Here is a 20132-nt window from a genome sequence, read left to right on the forward strand (position 1 = left end):
GTGAGCCATGGCCGCTGAGCCTGTGCGTCCTGAGCCTGTGCTCCGCAATGGGAGAGGCCGCAACACTGAGAGGCCCGCGTACCGCAAAAAAAAAAAAAAAAGAAAAAAAAACGTTCCACTGGCTTCCCCCAAAGTCAAAGTCCTTACAGTGCTCTGTGACTCCGCCCTCCCTCCCCTTCCCCTCCCCCGGCTCAGTCCATCCAGCTCGCTGGCCCCTTCCTACCTGGACAGCGCCTGGCACATTCCTGCTCCAGGGGCTCTGCAGGGCTGCGCTCTGCCTGAGGACTTCTTCCCCACATAGCCCCATGGCTCACTCCCTCTTCTCCTTCAAGACTTCCTTAAGTGCCACAATCTTAAGGTCTTCTCTTCCATCCCATTTTAAAATTGCAACACCTTCTATGTTTCCTGTCTCCCTTTTTTCTTTCTTTTTCTCCGTAGTACATGTTACCATGTGGTGTTCTATACATTAAATTTTTTGTATCATTTATTATCTAATTCTCTCTACCAGTACTGCACCATCCTAGTCCAAGCCACCATCCTCCCTCACTTGGATTGAAGCCCCAGTCCTCTCACTAGCCTTTGCCCTGCCCTGTCTATTCTCAACTTGGCAGCCAGAGGGATGCTTTTAAATGTCAGTCAGATCATGTCACCGATCTGCTCACACTCCCCAGTGGCTACTCACTTCTCGCAGAATAACAGCCGTGGCTGGTTCACTTTCTTGGTGTTTCTCAAAGCCTTGACCTCCTGGCCTTTGGACTAACAGTTTCCCCTGCCTGGCACACTCTTCTTCTGATATCCATGTGGCAGGCACTCTCCCCTCCTTTGAAGTCTATCCTCGAATATCACTGTCTTAATGCGGCCTTTTCTGGCCACCCTATTTTAAATTGCAACCCACTCCTCTCCTCATGACCACTTTTCCCTGCTTTATTTTTCTGCATAACACTTATCCACATCCAACATATTCAATATTTTAACAATGCATTTATTCATTGTGTCCCCCCTCCCCCAAGTGGAATATAAACTCCACAAGAGCAGTGATTTTTGTCTGATTTGGTCTCTGTTGTATGCTCAGAATTTACTGCATAGAAATGCTCACTAAATACTTGCTGAGTGAAGAAGAATTTGGCACTAATCTATTTATATATAATAACACCTGTCATCTTCACAATGACCTCATAAGGTCACTGTATTATAATTTCCCCTCTACAGGTGAAGAATCTGAGGCAAGGGGCTAGGGAACCCATCAAAATCATTTAGCACTCTAGAATAGGATTAGAACCTGGGCAGTCTGGCTCCACAGCCTGTATTTTATCTCAGACTGAAAGTGACCCCACAGAGCTCTTAATTCCACCCCCAAACTCTTCTTCCTCTAGTTTCTCCCATCTCATTGTTACTATAATCACCCAGTTGTTCCAGCCAAAAACCTACAAGTCACCCTTGATTCCTCCCTCTTCTCTCCTCCCAGATTCACTCCACCAGTATTTCTTATGAGTTCTATGTCCAAAATCTCTCTGAATCTGTCATTCTCTCCACTTGCACTGTCACTGTGCTCTCTCCCTATGGAACTGCCATAGCCTCCCGGTGTGTTTCCACTCTTGTTCCTGAATAATCCAGTTTCTACACAGCCAGTGAGCTTTCTAAGCTCTAAATTAAATCCTGGTACTCTCCTGCTTAAAACCAGATAAGGCTGGTACTGAGCCCAAACAGCAGCTGTTTGCTGCTTGGAAAGCCAATATACAAGAGACAAATGTTGCTGGGAAGGGTATGGCTGCTTTATTCAGGGGGCCAGCAACCTGGGAAGATGGTGGACTAATGTCCCAAAACCAACCTCCAAATTTCTGGTTAGGGGACAAAGGTTTTAAAGGGGAGTTCCAGGGGTGTACAGGAGGGGGGCCTATGTGCAGAAGAGCACAGTCAGCTCCAATAATAATAATAAATAATAAACTGGTTGTGTGGTGTTCTGGTCAGCAACATCTTGATCTTCTACTCTAGGGTCGGTCTGCTCCCATATCTTTAAGCCCAGTCCCTGGAACTCTTAAGCAAGCAAGATTAATTGTCCCCTAGTCAGCTAGTCATTCTCCAAATAGCTCTAAGACATCCCAGGGTCAGTAGGAAGGGAAGATGCATGTAAATTTTTAAATCTCTGCTGCTCAAAATGGAGCAGCTTATGTTATGGCTACACTTCCAGTGCTTTCCCATCACCCTTGGACCAATGCAAAGTCTTACCCTCATCTATCTGGCCCTGCAGCCCTCTCCAACCTCAACTCCACCACATGCCCCTGGCCCTGCTGCCTCAGCCCCACAGTCCTTCTGCTTCTCAAACTCACCAACCTTCTATCTAAGACTTGGCATCTGCCCTTCCTTCTGGAGGAGCACCCTTCCTCCAGGTGGCATGGCTGCCCCCGTCTTTCAGGTCTCAGCTCAGATATCACCTCCCCATAGATCTCTTCCCTGTCCATCAATCCGACTAGTTTGCCGCCTCCAGTCTCTTAAGTATATCACCCTATTTTATTTCGTATCCTACCTAGCACTTATTGTTTAACATCAGCGTGTTTGTTTATTTATTAAATTCTGTCTCTTTTCTCTAAAATGTAAGCTCCTTAAGAGCTTATCTGTCTTGTTCACACCAGTGACCCAGAACCTAGAACAGGGTCCAGCACAGAGCTGCACAAGGAATGTTTGCTACTTACAAAGTTAAAAGCAACGATTTGCAACATATAATTGTTCCTTGAATTTATGGAGCAAGCCCCAGTAGTTGTACTACGTTTTTGTTTTGTTTTGTTTTAATTTTTTAAATTTATTTTTGGCTGCATTGAGTCTTCGTGGCGGTGTGCGGGCTTCTCATTGCGGTGGCTTCTCTTGTTGTGGAGCACGGACTCTAGGCACGTGGGCTCAGTAGTTGCGGCACGCAGGCCCTAGAGCGGTAGTTGTGGTGCGGGGGCTCAGTAGTTGTGGCTCATGGGCTTAGTTGCTCCGCAGCATGTGGGACCTTCCCAGACCAGGGATCAAACCCATGTCCCCTGCATTGGCATGTGGATTCTTAACCACTGCACCAGCAGGGAAGTCCTGGTACTATGTTTTTTTAATAAAAATGAACAAATGACATGATTTCTTTGATTAACCTCTCATTCCTAGAAACTTAAGTCTTCCCAGAATTTTACTGTTCTTTTCTCTCTCTCTCTTTTTTTAATTGAAGTATAGTTGATTTGCAATGTTGTGTTAATTTCTGCTGTACAGCAAAGTGATTCATTATACATATATATACAATCTTTTTCATATTCTTTTTTTTTTTTTTTTTTTTTTTTTTTGCGGTACGCGGGCCTCTCACTGTTGTGGCCTCTCCCGTTGCGGAGCACAGGCTCCGGACGCACAGGCTCAGCGGCCATGGCTCACGGGCCCAGCCGCTCCGCGGCATGCGGGATCCTCCCGGACCGGGGCACGAACCCGCGTCCCCTGCGTCGGCAGGCGGACTCTCAACCACTGCGCCACCAGGGAAGCCCTTTATATTCTTTTATATTCTTTTCCATTATTGTTTATCACAGGATATAGAATATAGTTCCCTGTGCTATACAGTAGGACCTTGTTGTTTATCCATTCTATATATACTAGTTCACATCTGCTAACCCCAAACTCCCAGTCCATCCCTCCCCGACCCCCCAAAGTTTTGCTATTCTAAATAGAGCTGTGATAAATATCCTTGTATAAGCACATAAATCTTTGGGCTTATTTTAAATTTTTTCCTTAAAATAACCCCCCAGAGTGAGAATTATTGTGTAAAGGGGATTGAGCACATTTAAGGTGGTTGATACATTTTATTAAGTTAGTTTCCAGAAAGGTTGAGCAGTAATGCAACAGTATCTCTTTTTATTGAGCTCCCAGGAAAATCTGAGAGCTTAAGATTTCTAACAACTTTGTAACTTGCTTCACATTTGTTCATTTTACCTTGGTCCCCTGTATATATTAGAGCTCACAAATGCTTGAAAGCCTCAAAAAGAAAAACAAAACAAAACAACAACAACAAAATGGGAAAGGAATGCTATTCTCCAAACAGCTAGAGGGAAAGAAACAAATATATGTTGAGCTCCTACTATGAGTTAAGCTCAAACTGGGTGCTTTATGGAGATCATCTCCTTTAATTCTCTGGGGGTGAGCATCAAAATCCCTGTTGTTCCAGCTTAATTTGTTCTTAGACTTCTGGTTCCCCTCCCCTAGAATGTAAGGGCAAGGACCTTATCTCTCTTATGCTTACTCATTGTGACTTACAGTAGATGCTCATTAAATATCTGTTGAACGGAAAATGAACTAAATTGGAGGGTGATGGGGAGTCTGGGGGCTTAGGGGTGCAGTGGAGGATTGTGTTTTGGAGCATTTGTGGGAAGAATGCACGATGGATAACTAGACCAGGTCTGGGAAAGAGAGAGATAAATGGGCACTCGGGGAGCTGAGTAGTGACCAGCAGAGCAGAGCTCTTACTTGGACTGTACCTCAGAAAACTGTACTAGGGAAACCTATTTAATGCCATTTTCATTTATTTGTATGATTATTTCCTTTACATTACAGAGTGCTTTTTTTTTTTTTAACAAAGAGAAGTGTTCTTAGTCTTGGTTTTAAGAAATCAACTAGAGTTGCCGACTTAGTTGATGCCTTCTGGACAGTGATAAGGCAGTCATTATCTCTGAGTCTTGGTCACCAGTTTTGGTTCTCCTGGGACACCTGGTACACAAAGTTGATCACTAGGGAGGAGGTGGATTCTTTGCATCAGTAGCCCAGGTTTTCCTGAGTGTAAAGACCCAGTATTATCAGCTCCTTCTGCCCCAAGATTTAAAGTTGGGAATATTAGTGTGGACTATGGTAGCTTCAGCTGAAGCCCAATAGCCGGGGAAGGAACCATCCCAGCCTTGGAGAACTAGGCTGGATACCAGGGTGCATGAATCCCACGTAGGTGGGTTTGACTTGGCAAAGTCTGGGGCTAATTTTGGAAGCTCCTGCAGCCCCTTAGGCCAGGGAGAAAAGTCTGGACCTGGATGTAGAGTCCTGAGAGCTCAAGTACGAATCCCTGTTGTTGGTTTTCTAAGATGACATTGAGTGGGTGGAAGAAGCATGGCAGACCCTGTAGGCAGCAGAGCTCTCCCCATACGGGCATGGAAGCTGGAAGTTCTGCCCTTTTGGTCACAATTCTTAGGAAATTCTGGGAAAGGTAAAAACATCAAAAGGAAGATTTTATCTTCCTGAAAATAAACCAGGTGGAGTTAATTACAAATTTAAAAGAAAAATTTTATAAGATATGACTTATAAATGTTTCTCAGATTTATGGATCAGGCTACAGTGATTGTAATTCATTTTAAATAAAGTTGATTTTTAAAATAATGGCTAGATTCAGCTGTTATAAGGTCCACCCTGGAGAGGGATTTTTGTCTACAGCTGGAGCAGAATTTTACAGGAGACTCTGACTGGCAGGGTCCAGCCATAGTAGCAGATAATGAACCCATTCCTCCACCCATTTAACAAATATTCAATGACATGTGCCAAGCAATGGGCAAAGTGCTAGAACACAGGGCAAACCTAGTTCCTGCCTTACAGAGCTTACAGTCTGAGAAAGGAAGAGATTAATTGAATAACTGCACAAGACAAAGGAGAGTACCTACAGAGCTCTGAAGTTTATGGTGAAGGTGTGTGACCTGGCCTGGTGGCGGTGGTTAGGAAAGCTTTACCTAGAGAGGTGACCCTGGAGGATAGGTAGGTAGAGATGGAAGGGAAATCACTCCAGGCAAAAGGAATAGCCTGTGCAAAGATCCTGTGGTGGAAGGGCATCTAGAAGAGTAAACAAGACTAAAAGAAGGACAGTGTGGGGAATTCCCTGGAGATCCAGTGGTTAGGGCTCTGTGCTTCCACTGCAGGAGGCACAGGTTCGATCCCTAGTTGGGGAACTAAGATCTGGCATGCCGTGTAGTGCAGCCAAAACAAAACAAGAAGAAGGAGAGGGAGAGGGAGAAGAAGGAGAGGGAGAGGGAGGGGGAGAAGAAGGAGGGGGAGGGGAGGGTAGAGGAGGAGGGAGAGGAGGAGGAGGGGGAGGATGGTGTGGCTAAAGCAAGGAGAGCAAGGGACAGATTGGAGAAGGTGAAGCTGAGAGATGCAGGGCAGAGCCTTGTGGGGCCCCATAGGCCACTTTAAGCCTTTGGAAGGTTTAAGGAATTGGAGGTGACATGATCACATTGTGTGTTTTGAACAGATTATTCTGCCTGTGGTGTCAAGTAATGGATTGGAGCGGGGTTGGAGTGGATGCAGAGACACAGATTGGAAGACAGTTGTAATATTTTATGCTAGAGATGGTGATTTGGGCCAGAGTAGTGGTGCTGGAGACAGAGGTGGAAAACTTGGAGAAATATCTAGGAGGGAAAATTCACAGGGCTTGGGGAAGGATGGGATGTGGCTGGGTGGAGGGTGGAAACGAGCAGTAAAGCTAAACACCAGGTTTCTGGCTCATGGAACAGGACAGATAGGTGGTCCCATCCACTGATACAGGGACTAGTGTCCCTCACCAGAGAAAGGAAACTGTGAGGAAAGGTGAGGCTCAGAGACACCCTTTGTATAGCTCTCTTCTACGTGGAAATTTTCCTTTGGGTGACCTTTGGAGGATCTGGGCTTTGGTTTGAATGAAACTGTTCTCTTACCCCAGGATTCAAGCATAATCTCCAGACCACTTGCATTAAAATCATCTGAGGTGTTTATTAAGAATTCAGATTTCTGGGCCCCAGAATAAACCTCATGAATCAGAATCCCTGGAGCAGAGGCCAAGAAGTCTGTATTTTAATAAACTCACTAAGGGGTTTGACTCCTATGCACGCTAATTATTTAGGACAATGACCTTCCATTTTTCTTCTTTCTGTACTTTTTCCATGCTCTCCTTGCCTCCACCCTTCTTGGGCCAGGAGTAGCCACGAGTTCCCAATGTTCTAAGTGCCGACCTCTAGTCTTGATCCTTTGAGTTTGAGAAGGTTTGCAAGACAAGGGGCTCCTGGGGCAGGACACAGAGGACTAACAAAGGAGCTGTTCATGTTAGCCATGAACACGTGAACCAGAAACTGCATAAGGCACTAGTGACATAACATGTATGAGAAAAAAGCAAGTCCTTCCCGCAAGGGGCTCCCAACAGTGGGGGTGACAGACACGAAAACATTCAAAATACAGTAAATGCGTATGTAGTATTTAGTAGGAGCCAGGTACTGTTCTAAGTGCTTTTTATTTACTAATTCATTTAATCCTTACAACAACATTGCAAAATAGATTCTGCATGACAGTGGTGGTGATAAAAAGATGTACGGGGGCGGGGGGGGGGGGACTTCCCTGGCAGTCCAGTGGTTAAGAATCCGCACTCCCACTGCAGGGGGCACAGGTTCAATCCCTGGTCAGGAAATGAAGATCCCACACGCCACGCAGTGTGGAAAAAAAAAAAGATGTACAGGATGATGCCGAGGAGCCTGGGAAGAGAACACGAGGGGTTTCATGGAGGTAGCTATCAGATGAGCCACAAAAGATGAAAAAAAGTCAAGTCCAAGAGGCAAGAAGGACAGAGTATGCAGTATCCAGTATATGCAAAGCACAAAATATGAGACAACACAGCATATTTGGAAAATCCAAATCCAATTGAAGAGGAGGCATGATAAGTGCAAAGTGGCAAGGAATGTTGATGAAGAGGTAAACTTAGCCAGTTCATTAAAAATCCTTTTGCCATATTTTGGAATTCGGACTTTCTTTTGAAAGTAAGAGAGAGCTTTCAGTTAGGGATGATATGATCAGTTTTGCATTTCAGCAGGTTTATGATGAAAGCAACATGGAAAAGAAATTAGGAGTTGGGCTGGAGGTGAGAAGACTAGAGTCTTCTCAATGTGAGAGACAGGGAACCTGAAATAAGATACAGTCAGTGAGAATGAAAAAAAAGGGGGGGAGGTTTAAAAGTTCTGTAGGAAGTAGAATTGATTAGACTTGGTGAGGGTTTAGATTTGGAGAAGAGAGAGGACAGAGTTAAGGGTGATGGTCTTGTTTTCTGACTCATGGGTAAAGAAAGGTGCCATGCACAGAAATACAGAGGCCAGGAGAAAGAGCAGAATTTAAAATGGAAGACAACTTCCAGTTTTCAGTGTGGCATGTAAGGAGCTTAAAAGTTCTCACTCTTGTCCTTATAAGAAGGATGAACAGAGAAGCAAAGACCAAGAGAAAACCTTGAACAAAACTTGAGGGGTAGAAGGGGGGACATCTTACTTATAGAGGAGCAAGGATAAGAATTACTCCGGGGCAGTGGGGGAACTTCCCTAGTGGCGCAGTAGATAAGACTCCGCGCTCCCAGCGCAGGGGCCCCAGTTTTGATCCCTGGTCAGGGAACTAGATCCCACATGCATGCTGCAACTAGGAGTTCGCATGCCACAACTAAGGAGCCCGCCTGCCGCAACTAAGACCTGGAGCAACCAAATAAACATATAAATAAATAAATATTAAAAAAAGAATTACATCGGACTTCTCTTCAGAAACCATGCAAGATGAGAGTGCAGTGAAATGTTTAAAGTGTTGAGGGAACAAAAGCCCACCAACCTAGGCTTTTGTATCCAGCAAAATTATCTCTCAAAAGTGAAAGAGTAATACTTTATCAAACAAAAATTGAGGGAGTTTGTAGCCAGGAGACCTGACTTGCAAGATATGCTAAAAGAAATTCTTCAGAAAGAAGGAAAGTGACATAGGTCAGAAACTCAGATCTACATAAAGGCAGAACTTTAAGGAAAGAATAAATTAAGGTAAAAGTAAAAAGGAAGATAACTAGAATTTCGTAGATGTCCGATTTGGGTACTTTGGAACTTCCAGCTAGATGTCCCAAGGGCAGTCGAATGTGTGGCTCACCTCAGAAGACTGATCTTGAGTGGAGACAGGGAGGGATATAGGAGCCAGTATCTCTAAGAAAGGAGATGGCCCAAGGAAAGGGTAGTTTCACTAAATCCCTGTAAGGTAGTCAGAGCAGGTAATTAATTCAGTCAACAAAAAATATACACTGTGTGCCAAGGTTCTGTCCCTGGCAATGGAAATAAGGAGAGACATCAGGAAGGGTGACCAGGAGAAAGACAAGTAAAACGGTCAACTGTATTAGGGGGCTGACTGGAGTAAGCGCACAACAGAAATTCAAAAAAGGAAATCTATTTTATTTATTTTAGAACTACACGATTAAAAAAAAAAGATATCAAACACAGAAAAGCACAAAAATTTCCTGCAGTCTCACCATCTAGAAAAAAACCAGATTAACAATCTGATGTATCTTTTCAAACTTTGAATTTTATTTTTTAAAGGCGGGCGCCCTCTCCCATTCTGTAAAAAAAAAAAAGAGTTGAACTCTTACTGCAAGCGGCGCGCCGCCCGGGGAAGGCTTTGCAGGCGATGGTTTGGGCGCTGGGATTTAAGGAATCGTATTTGAGAGGGTGAAGACGATGGAGAGGGAAAGTGGCATAAGCCTCGCTTTACAGACTAGAAAGTCAAGACCTCAAAGAACGACGGGCCTTCTCTGCAGGCTCCGCGAAGAAATGCAAGGGCCGGAGGCGGGAAAGGGCCGGAGGCGGGAAAGGGCGGGAGGCGGGGCCCAGGTCCCCGGTCCCAGCTGCTCAGCAGCCGTCGGAAGCGCAGGACAGCTGGGTCGGGGCCCGGCAGCGCCGCCGGATCTGCCGGGGCGCGGCCTTATGACGCGCCGTGACGTCTCCCTTGTCTGGCGGCCCATTGGTTCTCCACTACCACCCTTCTCCCGGGTAGGGAAACTGGTCGCGGAGCCGGAAGCGAAGTAGCCTTTGAGTTCGAGACAGCGGCGGCGTTTAAGGCAGAACGACTTGTTGCCAGTGGAGCTGGCCAGCTTCTCCATTCAGGCTCCAGCCCGAGTTGGAGAAAACCCCGGGATTCCGGTGGCCCATGGGAGGGCGCAGTCTCGGATCGCGAACTATCCGGCGCAGACCGAAATAGCCGAGCCTGTGAGGGCCACCGGAAACCGCGCCCCTAGGAGGAGGCGGGAAGCCTTGCCAGAGGTAGGAACACAAAGGTACGGCTCCTGGGGTGGGGCCCGCCGGCCATGGCCACGCCCCCTGGGGCAGGTCCCGCCGCTCTTCGCTTCGTAGCCGCTGCCTGCTGGCAAGTCGTGCGCGGACGCTGCGTGGAGCATTTTCCGCGAGTATTGGAGTTTCTGCGATCCCTGCGCGCTGCTGCCCCCGGCTTGGTTCGGTACCGGCACCATGAACGCCTGTGTATGGGCCTAAAGGCCAAGGTATTGGAGTCAGTAGGACCCGGTAGAGGGGAAAGGGACGGGATGCGAGGACCTGTCCTGGGCCGACTGCTTGGGGGTGGAACCGGTTGGAAAAGGGCAGCTTGCCCGGACGTGGGGATTCTGAGCTCAGCACTCTTCACAGCTGGTGGTGGATATGATCCTGCAGGGCCGGCCTTGGGCCCAGGTTCTGAATGCCCTGCATCGCCACTTCCCAGAGTCTGGACCTGCAGTGCGGGACCCCAAAGCCGTGAGTCGTCCCTGGAGCAAGCCCTACCTCCACTTAACACGCGGTGCAACAAAGTTGTTCCTCCTCCCGGTCACTGGATTCTGGTGCCTCTAACTTGTTTGCCTTCCTTACCCTCAACAGACAAAGCAAGATCTGAGGAAGATCTCAGAGGCTCAGGAAACCTTTTGCCAGCAGGTGAAGCAGCTGGCAGAAGCCTCTGTTGATTTGGCTTCGAAGCTACAGGTGGGACTGGCTGCTTTGGAAGCTATGGTGTAGCTGTTCTCTCTAGTCCTCTTCTGACCTGCTTCCTTTTTTTTTTTTTAACTTTTTAAAACATCTTTGTTGATATAAAATTTATATATCACACAATTTACCCATTCAAAATGTACAACTGAATCTTTTTTTAATTGAAGCATAGCTGATTTAGAATGTTGTATTGATTTCTGCTGTACAGCAAAGTGATTCAGTTATACATATGCATACATTCTTTTTTATATTCTTTTCCATATGGTTCATCACAAGATATTGAATATAGTTCCCTGTACTATACAGTAGGACCTTGTTGTTGACCCAATTTTAAATTAGTAATGCTTAATATAAATAACATTACTGATTTTAATCGAGAAGATTCATTCAGGCTTTTTTCTTCAATGTATAAATGCTTTCATCAACAATGTACAACATAATTTATTTTTTTTATTTTTATTTTTTTTAACATCTTTATTGGAATATAATTGCTTTACAATGGTGTGTTGACCTGCTTCTTTTCCTCCCGCAGGAACTTGAACAAGAGTACGGGGAACTTTTTCTGGCTGCCATGGAAAAGCTGTTTTTTGAATACCTGTGTCAGCTGGAAAAAGCACTGCCTACACTGCAGGCACAGCAGGTTTTGCTAGGGCAAAACACATAAGGGCAGAATGCTGGGGTGGGGGGTAGGGGGTGGAGTTGTATCAACGCCTGTGGTCTTCATGCCTCTCTCCCTGCCCACAGCTTCAGGATGTGCTGACTTGGATGCAGCCGGGAGTTTCCATCACTTCTTCTTTTGTCTTGAGCCAATATGGTGTGGACATGGGGTGGCCACTTCCAGGTACCAGGACCATCTAGGAAAACTAAGAATTTGGGGGTGGAGTGTTTAGCTTGCGACATTTTGAGGCAGCCTATTGGAAGGGTTACATGGGCCTGAGGCGTAAGAAACCAGACTGAGTCCATGTGTTACTATATTGCCTTTTTAAAGAGATTTGTTTTCTTTCTCAGAGTGCTTTGCTACTGATTCAGTGAACACTACAGAGCCCATGGAGCAGAGTCCTCCTCAGCAACCAACACCAGCACTCCACGACCCTCTGCCAAAAGCCCGGCCTGGCCCACACCCTCCTCAGGATCCAGCCTCAAGGAAGCACCCAGAACCTTTGACTGGCCACCATTTCAATCTGGCCCCTCTAGGCCGGCGAAGAATCCAGTCCCGGTGGGCATCCACTAGCAGAGGCCATAAGGAGCGCCCCACAGTCATGCTGTTCCCCTTTAGGAATCTGGGTTCACCAACGCAGGTCATATCTAAGCCTGGGAACAGCGAAGAACATGGGACACACACAGCAGATCCAGCAGGTGCTGTGGGCACCAGAGCAGCCTCGACTGGCAAGTCTAGGAGTCCGTCCAAGACCCTGGGAGGAAGGGCTCTGAAGGAGAACCCAAATGACTTGTCTGCCTCAGAGCAAAAGGAGTGAGTACAACAGTTGCTTCTCCCTACTAGCAGCACATGCCCTGCCTGCTTTCCTTTCACCCTGTCTTGCTTGCTCCCACCCTAGGAACTGCTTGGATTGCCCCATGGAACCCCTGAGATTGTCATTATCGCCTCCTAGGGCCAGGAAGTCAGGTAGGTATCCTGAGTCAGGACCAGATCAGACAGCCTCCTCTCTTGGGGACTCTTGAGGTCCTGTGTTCACTGAGAAGAGTACCTGGACTCTGGTTTCCTCCCTGCAGTGCGTCCTCCATCTCTGTGCAGCTCTGACATTACTCTAGGGGACCTGGTTTTGGACTCCGACGAGGAAGAAAATGGCCAGAGGGAAGGAAGGGTGAGTAGGAAGGAATGGAAAGCTGGGGAAGGGGATGGGCGGGCAGAACAAGATAGAAAGCCATATGATGCAGGATATGGAGGGCTCAGGGCATGTTTCAGTGATGATAGGATCTCCCTGCTCCCTTCTCTGCAGGACTCTCTGGAAAACTATCAGAAGACAAAGTTTGACACCCTGATCCCCACCTTCTGTGAATACCTCCCCGCTTCTGGCCCCAGTGGTGTATCTGTCCCTCTTCCTAACCATACAGACAGTTCTAGACTGCTGTGATTAGACTGGAATGCCCACGGCACTCTGCCTGTCTCCTTCCTCCTCAGCTCTCACACAGTTTAGGGGTAATAAAGTGGAAGTCCAGGCTTGGGTTGCCTGACTATATTGCTAAAGTTACTTTGTAATACTTAATAATTAAATTTTGGATTTGTTAAAACACTGTCTTCGTTTGAGGGAGGGGAATTAAGGCTTCTATAAGGTCAGTGTAGGTCATTCCTTAGAAACAGAACCGGCCTCTCCAGGGCTGGAAGGGGATCCCTTTGCCACTTTACTTCCCTTGGAGAGTGTCGTTCAGACATGCCCAAAAGGGTTACCAGGGCTGAGAGCCTAGAAGAGAAATTTCCTTTTGCTATTCTGAAAATACTGTGTGTGGTCTGATGCCAGAATATACTTGTAAATTCTCATGCTGCCAGGTTACTTGGGGGTGGTGGCACTAGAATGGAGATGCTTCATGGAAAGGGCACTCACTGTCCTTGACTCCACTGGGTCAGTGCCAACTCCTCCACTTGCCCTGCAGCAGCACCCAGATGCCATCCTTGTGCAGAAATCCCCAGAATCTCAAAGTCATTGGGATCTCTCTTTATTGAGGTATTTAAAATACATAAACACTTCTGAGCTTTGTAGATATTCAAAGATCTATTTAATGAATCTGATTAACAAAACATGATTCTAAAAGCCTACCTCTTCCAGACCAAGGCCATATAAAACACTTATGTATGAATGAGCATCTTTTCCTTTTAATAATCTTCAGGATTCTGGGTCCCCAGATTCCCATTTGATTATCTTAACTTTATTTTCTCAGCCTGCCTTCCTTGCTTCCTCCCCAGTGGGTGCCCTGGGCATTTTGCATGTGCAGATAAAGTACAGAATACTGCAGGAGCCCTTAGCAGAGAGAGGATAGGAAATGACCAAGTAATAGCCCTAGTAGCTGGGATGGGAGAGGGGCCCACTGGGGAGCCCTGTGGTGGGTGCTGGCGCCCTGGGAGGGCAGAACTGCTCAGGTCTAGCTCTTGTCACTGAAGATCGGATTCACCTGCTGGGTGACACGGATGAAGGTAGTTCTCCGGCTCAGCTCCTTCAGCTTAGCTGCTCCCACGTAGGTACAGGTGGAGCGGATGCCTCCAAGAATGTCTCGGATAGTGTGTTCCACATCCCCTTTAAAGGGCATCTCCACTGTCTTTCCCTCTGAGGCCCTTAGAAGAGGAAAAGCTTTCTTACCTTTTCTGTCTGGATTTCTTAAGCCCAATGACTCTTCCCCAATCTCTAGCATTTAGTCCCTGTTCATCACTTTTCTTCCAAGTTCTGCCACCACCTGACTTGGGAAGTCACGCTTTCCAAGAACCCTCAGCTTCTGGCCTCCACACCTACCTGTACTCAGCCACGCCCCCGGCATACTTCTTCATGGCCATTTCAGAACTCATGCCATAGAAGAGCTTGTACTTCTTGCCATCCCTCTCGATGAGCTCACCACCTGACTCGCTGTGCCCAGCCAGCATGCCGCCCAGCATCACGAAGTCAGCCCCTGCCCCTGCCAGCACCAACAAGAGGGGAAAGAGATGAATCTGGCCCAGGTTCCAACATGGTCACCCTCAGAAGCAACTTACACAAAATTCTCAGGCCTGCCAATGATTCTGGCATCTTCCTGGTTTTGTTTCCCTAGCTGGCCCACAACCCAGTGCACAGGCCTACTCTGCCCTGGCTTCTGTTCCTCAGTGGACTTTACAAGAATTTAAAATAGAGCCTCTGGAGACGCTCTGCCTGGCTTCTGCTCTCTCCTTTTTGCTGCTTTCGCCATCTCCTGGTCACCTCTTTTTACTCTGCCCAGCCGAACAAGACTCACTTCAAGTGTCCCAAGAGCAAAGCTCTCCAACTTCAGTGTGAACAAGGATCACCTAGGAAGCTGGGAAAATGCAGATCTGTAGCCCCACTCCCCAGAGCCAGATGCCATGGGTCCAGGGTGGGGCTCGGCATCTGCACTGTCCCGCAGTCCAGGGGATGATGCAGATGGCCCTGGCCCACATTAGGAGAGTCCACATCAGAGTCTCAGGATTTCCCCTGCTGGTTTGCCCCAGATGACACCACAGGCTTCTGGGTCACTAGTCATATTATAAAAGAATCTGAACAGCTTTCTTAGACTTCCCTAGCCTGATCCTAGACCCTCAGAGGTGACTTATCCTCTTCTACAGGATCCTCCTTCTGTGCCCTCCTTACCGAAAGCCTTGGCCACATCCCCGGGACAGTTGCAGCCTCCATCCTGCAAAGTAAGGAGCACTATGAAGGGAGAGTATGGATGCCCCAAGCCCTCTAGGAGGTCCCAGTGGCCCACCTCAAAGCTGACAGGAACCCAGGAGTCCTGATCCACCTCTACCAGAGCCTCCAGACCTGGCAGAGAACCCAGATGTCTGGCAGCATCATACCCTACCCTGCTCTTGGCCTTACGGAAATGATGTGGCCTTTGAGGCCATGGGCAGCATCTGCGCACTCCATCACTGCACTCAGCTGTGGATACCCAACTCCGGTCTTCTTCCGGGTGGTACACACAGAGCCTGAGAAGAACGTGACAAGAATGAGAGGGAAGTTCTCCACAGGTGTCTGCCACTGAAGCGGTGGCCAGTGGCCCCCAGTGAACCAGCTTACCTGGTCCAATTCCCACTTTGATGATGTCAGCCCCAGAGAGAATCAGCTCTTCCACCATCTCTCCTGTTACCACATTCCCTGCCTGGGACAGAACCATCAAAACAGAGCATTCTTAGGGTCAGAAAGAGCCGATCGCATGCTTCCAGCATTATTACAAAGAAGAGTACCTTGGTTCCCTCTACTTGGGCCTTCTGAGGGCTTTTAGACGAGTCACTTCAAAGGACCCTGCTTTCCAAGCTGAGGTAAGGGGGTGAGTGGCCAGTGTCACCGTTGTACTAGGGTAAAGCAGGGGTCCAACTGGAACAAGCTCACATCTGATTTACAGTAGATTTATCTCCCCCTCCCCTCCAAAAGACCCAAGCACATCCTTTGCTTAAGCTGTTATGTCATGAAACCTCTCTGGCTTCAGGGAAAGGGGGAGGACATGGTAATGTCAGCTAAATACCCATCTACACAATTGTACTTGCTTTTGATGGACAGAACAGAGAGACCACTCAATGCTGCGAGGAAAGTGAGGCGTTGTCATAACTCCCCTGAGCTTGTAAAAATAAAATAAAACAACATTTCATGCATCCCCTTCAATATGACTGTAGTATCTCTCCATACCTTTGGGCAGGTGTGTATGTACTAGAGGTATGTACGATGCAGAAATGTTCCATTGTGGTTTAGTGAGTGATGTCGGACACTGGATTTACAAAGACTAGGTATCAAGGTTCGGAGAAGACGGCACTGGCCAGTACACAAACATTTAAAGCATGGAACCATGGATCATCACCCAGTGACATGATTAAGCAGACTAGGAAATGCAGCAGAGGAGAAAGGAACTGGTGTAACAAAATGGTGTGGCGGGAAAGAGTGGAGGAAGGAGAGGAATGGACCCACTACACGGTAGTAGAGACATACCATGATGGTGTGTTCAGGGAAGCGCTTCCGCACATCCTTTACAAATTCAACAAAGTGTTCAGAGTAGCCATTGGCCACGTCCACGCATATATATTTCACCTGGGGAATAGCGTCCAGGATCTGTCCCAGCTGCTCAAAGTCAGCAGAGCTTGTGCCTGAGCTGGCAGCCAGATGCTGTGAGAGAAACAGGGCCATTAGCATGTAAGAAATGACCTGGTTGGTTAGCCAACAGGGGTGGGAAGGTAAGGGCTGGTCCCCAGGAAGCCACACAAAGATTCCCGGAAGACTGGGCTAAGGAGTGGATCAGGGGAGGACCAGTGTTACCTCAAGACAGTCAGGATTCTGGCTAGCAAACTCGTTCCACTGCTCGAGGCTGTAGTGCTTATGGACAGCAGTGAAGAGGGAGAACTGGGAGAAGAAAGAGCCATCAAAAAGGAGGGAACTTCATTAAGAGTCTCTTTTTCTAAAAATAGACCTTTATATTATCCTATCTGAGGGACAAAAGGACTGAAGTCTGGAAAGAGCAACTTGAAGAAGTCAGTGGTTGCGCTCAAACCTCAGTTCCACCATTATTCTCTCTACAAATGCAGTCGGGCTTTTCGCCATAAGCTAGTACTTGCCCAACACTCCCACCAAAGTACTAAAGTCACCTGGATTGGATTTCACCTGCCAGCACGTACAGCGCTTCTGAGTTAAAAGGTGACAAGGACAAGCTGTTGGTGCAGTGGGACAAGCAGTAGACAAGAAAGAACCATGAAGAGGCTGGACGGAGCCAGTGTCTGCCTGCACTGATTCAGCCCCTCCTGTGATAACCTAGTACAGAGCTAACCTACTTGCGGTATCTTCTGGTCCATTTACCAGCAGTAATTCAGTAAGCCTAAATGCTCACAAAATTACAAGAGGTAAGGCCTTAAGGTTAACAGTCAATAAGGTGCTACCCTTTCTCCATCTCTGCTAAAGTAAAGGACAAATTTTCTTGAGACATGGACCAACCTGAAAAGTTTATCTCATTTAGTCTGTTTCAGTCAACCAAGTTCAAGGATATAATGACTCATCAGACTTGTATTTCCTAGCACAACAAATTGCAAATAACGTCCCAATACTTTGAGAAAGGCATTCAAAGGCCACTTGTGAATGCTGGTGTTTGTGATTTAAAAGTGCAGACATGCAAATAGACAAGACAGCACAAATCTTGCAACAGACGAGAGACCCAAGGAAGTCAAGCATCAGCCAGCAGTAAGGAAGTGCAAATGCTATAATACTCAGAGATCATCATCAACACTACCTAGCTAACGCTGGTACAGAACTGTGCTTTCTCAGCAACACTCTGCCATCAACATGCTAATAGACAAAAATCACTCTAGGAGGTCAGCAGACCTTGGAGATATACTGGCATAGGGTGGCATGATGAGCATATCCAATTACATACCAAGCTAGAGATCTAGAAAAAGATCCTTGCTTGCATCCAACCTTTTAATTATTACTGAGACTTGGCTGTATCTCTAAAATCTGATTTCTTCAGCACTCAGCAGTAATGAAAAGCCAGTCTCAACATAAAGCATCAAGACAGTCCCGGCAAGGTCCATACATTATAGGACATTTGTTAACACTGAAGTCAGATTCACCATTCCTTAACTCTATTGGACAGGCCAGGTGGACAACGGGCAACAGTGGGATTCCTAAGCAGTTGGTAAATGGCAATAGTAATACAGTACTAAAGCTGCATAGCTATGAACCTCAGAGAAATGATAGCAGACATTCCACAAAGACTTACAGCAATCAAAAATAGAGAAAGAGAGATGAAGTCCTTAAGGCTGACAGAGCCACAAGCAGCAGCAGAATCCATCAACCAGGGCTACCTGGATTAACCAGAAGAGTGCATATGTCCTCAGGATGCCCAAACTATCTACCTTCTCAGCTACAAATACAGAGACAGGTAATATTACTGAAAGGAGCAGCAGCTTCCATTTTGAAAATGAGCAATAACCTGTATATAAGAAAAATACATTCCATTTTGGGCACATCCCAGAAACACCCAGGAACCTAGAACTTAAAGAAGAGGAAGATTAAAAAAAAAAAACAAAAAAAAAACAGGCATGAAAGAAAATAAACTTCTTCTCTCTAGGATCTTCTAGTTAGGAATTTTTGAATGCTCAAACTATATCTAGTTTCTGGACTAAAATAGTGAATGCTGAGCATCCTAACAATAGTGTAAAGAGGGATGCCGGTGATTTGGAGAGGGTGATCTGGGTGGTGGGAAAAGTTGGCAGGATGTATAAACTGCTGGACAGGAGAAAAGGGAAAGTTCTGTTAAAATGGGGGCAAAATTTAGCTTTGAATCTCATTAACTCAGATGGCCCTTTAAAGTTATCAGATAAAGGGGCCTTAATACTACTGCAAAAACAGAAATTGAGCATCCTGACTGTTAACTGCCAGAGTTGACCTGGAATGGGGGTGGGGATGCAGATACCTCTGCAGTCAGCCCACAAAACTGGACACCATGAGGAAGGGGTATGAGGGAAGTCCTACCTTACAGAGAACCTTGGCTATCTCAAAGGTGCCTACAGTATCCATATTGGCTGCAATGATGGGGATCCCAGTGTACATCTGCTTTGAGTTCCGAAATGAAAAGGATCTTGTGAGATCCACCTGCAGATATGAACAGGAAACTAAGCATTTCATTTATCCAAAAAACAAGTATTGCAGGAGGGCAAAAGCCAGGAATCTTTCCCAGTCCTGGCCCTCCAGGAGCTTGGGATCAAGAAAGAGCAACTAGAGAAGCAGGCTCACCTCACTTCGAGACTTAAGGGTACTGCGTTTGGGCCTCAACAGGACATCCTTGAAGTCCAGTTTGACGTCGTTGTCGATGTGAGGCATGGCAGGCACCTAAGGGTAGCAGCGAATCTGAGAGCTGGAAGGTAGGAAAAGTCAGGAGGCGGTAGCTGAGCCAATTTTCCCTTAGAACTTAATGTTCTGTTAGGGCTGGCGGGCTCATCTCTCTCCTCGCTTAAATTGTGGAAGGTCAGGGCATTGATCGAGGCATAGTCCCTGAAGACCGTCACCTCAGACTCGGGTGGTTTCACTTACTCTCGGTGTCTTCAACCTAGATACTATTTGTTGGGGAGAAGAAGTGGGATGGAGTCGTGAGAGACCCTAAATGGTGCGTTCCTTACCCCACTACTCTTCTTTCTCCCGCCCCTGCAAAGAGCAGTTTGGGATAAGAGGCAGATTTAGGAGTGAGAAGGAGTGGTGGGATCCCAAAACCAGCTTCCGGAATAGGGGTACTCACTTCCTGTCGCCGGGGCCAGGTGGCAGTTGACCGAAGCTCCTCTTGATTAGCCACTAACCTCGCGCAGCCCCGCTGAGCCTTGTGGGCAGCGCTAACAGGTTCCGCTAATTGCCGGAGAGAACGAGTAACCGAGGAATTCCAGCTTCGGTGCTGGAGGCCTTCTGGGTAACAGAGTTCACACACTGAGGATGCCGCTGGATCTGAGGGGCAGGGAACTATAACTCCCAGGGTGGGACGCGCGGAGCTGCCCCCTGGCATGATGGGAGGAGTCGTTCGTTCCGCCCCCGCTTTATACTAGCCCCGGCTTGCTGGGGACTCTCAGAATTGCAGAGGCGTCATCTCTTTTGTATCTAGGCGGGCCGCCTCCCTTTTTTTTTTTTTTTTTTTACGACGCCACAGAAACGAAACGCGGACGCATTCCTGAGCCTTTCCGGAACCCCGTCGAAAGAAGGA

General features: G+C 47.1%; 2 protein-coding genes across 15 annotated transcripts; one reads left to right on the plus strand and one right to left on the minus strand.

The window, feature by feature from the left end:
* The first annotated feature begins 9695 nt into the window (after positions 1-9695).
* Positions 9696-16069, plus strand: TINF2 (TERF1 interacting nuclear factor 2). 6 transcript variants are annotated; one of them, XM_067739510.1, is made up of 9 exons: positions 9707-10285; positions 10428-10532; positions 10653-10754; positions 11290-11397; positions 11502-11598; positions 11766-12228; positions 12314-12381; positions 12489-12580; positions 14511-15022. In XM_067739510.1, the coding sequence occupies exons 1-9, from the start codon at positions 10094-10096 to the stop codon at positions 14586-14588; spliced, it is 1305 nt and encodes a 434-aa protein (XP_067595611.1). In that variant the 5' UTR covers positions 9707-10093; the 3' UTR covers positions 14589-15022. The 6 variants fall into 6 exon arrangements, with proteins under 6 accessions (XP_067595586.1, XP_067595611.1, XP_067595594.1 ...); XM_067739493.1 differs by lacking the exon at positions 14511-15022 and adding an exon at positions 15037-16069 and having other exon boundaries at positions 9711-10285; XM_067739518.1 differs by lacking the exon at positions 14511-15022 and adding an exon at positions 15037-16069 and having other exon boundaries at positions 9718-10063.
* GMPR2 (guanosine monophosphate reductase 2) lies at positions 11188-20121 on the minus strand. 9 transcript variants are annotated; one of them, XM_067739545.1, is made up of 11 exons: positions 19680-20120; positions 19181-19276; positions 18920-19039; positions 16715-16798; positions 16391-16564; positions 15488-15569; positions 15290-15396; positions 15062-15104; positions 14219-14378; positions 13884-14043; positions 11188-11620 (listed from the first exon to the last, which is right to left on the minus strand). In XM_067739545.1, exons 1-11 carry the CDS (start codon positions 19935-19937, stop codon positions 11612-11614), a joined length of 1293 nt encoding a protein of 430 aa, XP_067595646.1. In that variant the 5' UTR covers positions 19938-20120; the 3' UTR covers positions 11188-11611. The 9 variants fall into 9 exon arrangements, with proteins under 9 accessions (XP_067595646.1, XP_067595653.1, XP_067595637.1 ...); XM_067739552.1 differs by lacking the exon at positions 11188-11620 and having other exon boundaries at positions 13415-14043; positions 16490-16564; positions 19680-20121; XM_067739536.1 differs by lacking the exon at positions 11188-11620 and having other exon boundaries at positions 13415-14043.
* Positions 20122-20132: the final 11 nt, after the last annotated feature.

Source organism: Pseudorca crassidens, chromosome 1, assembly GCF_039906515.1.
Source record: "Pseudorca crassidens isolate mPseCra1 chromosome 1, mPseCra1.hap1, whole genome shotgun sequence".
Lineage (NCBI taxonomy): Eukaryota > Metazoa > Chordata > Mammalia > Artiodactyla > Delphinidae > Pseudorca > Pseudorca crassidens.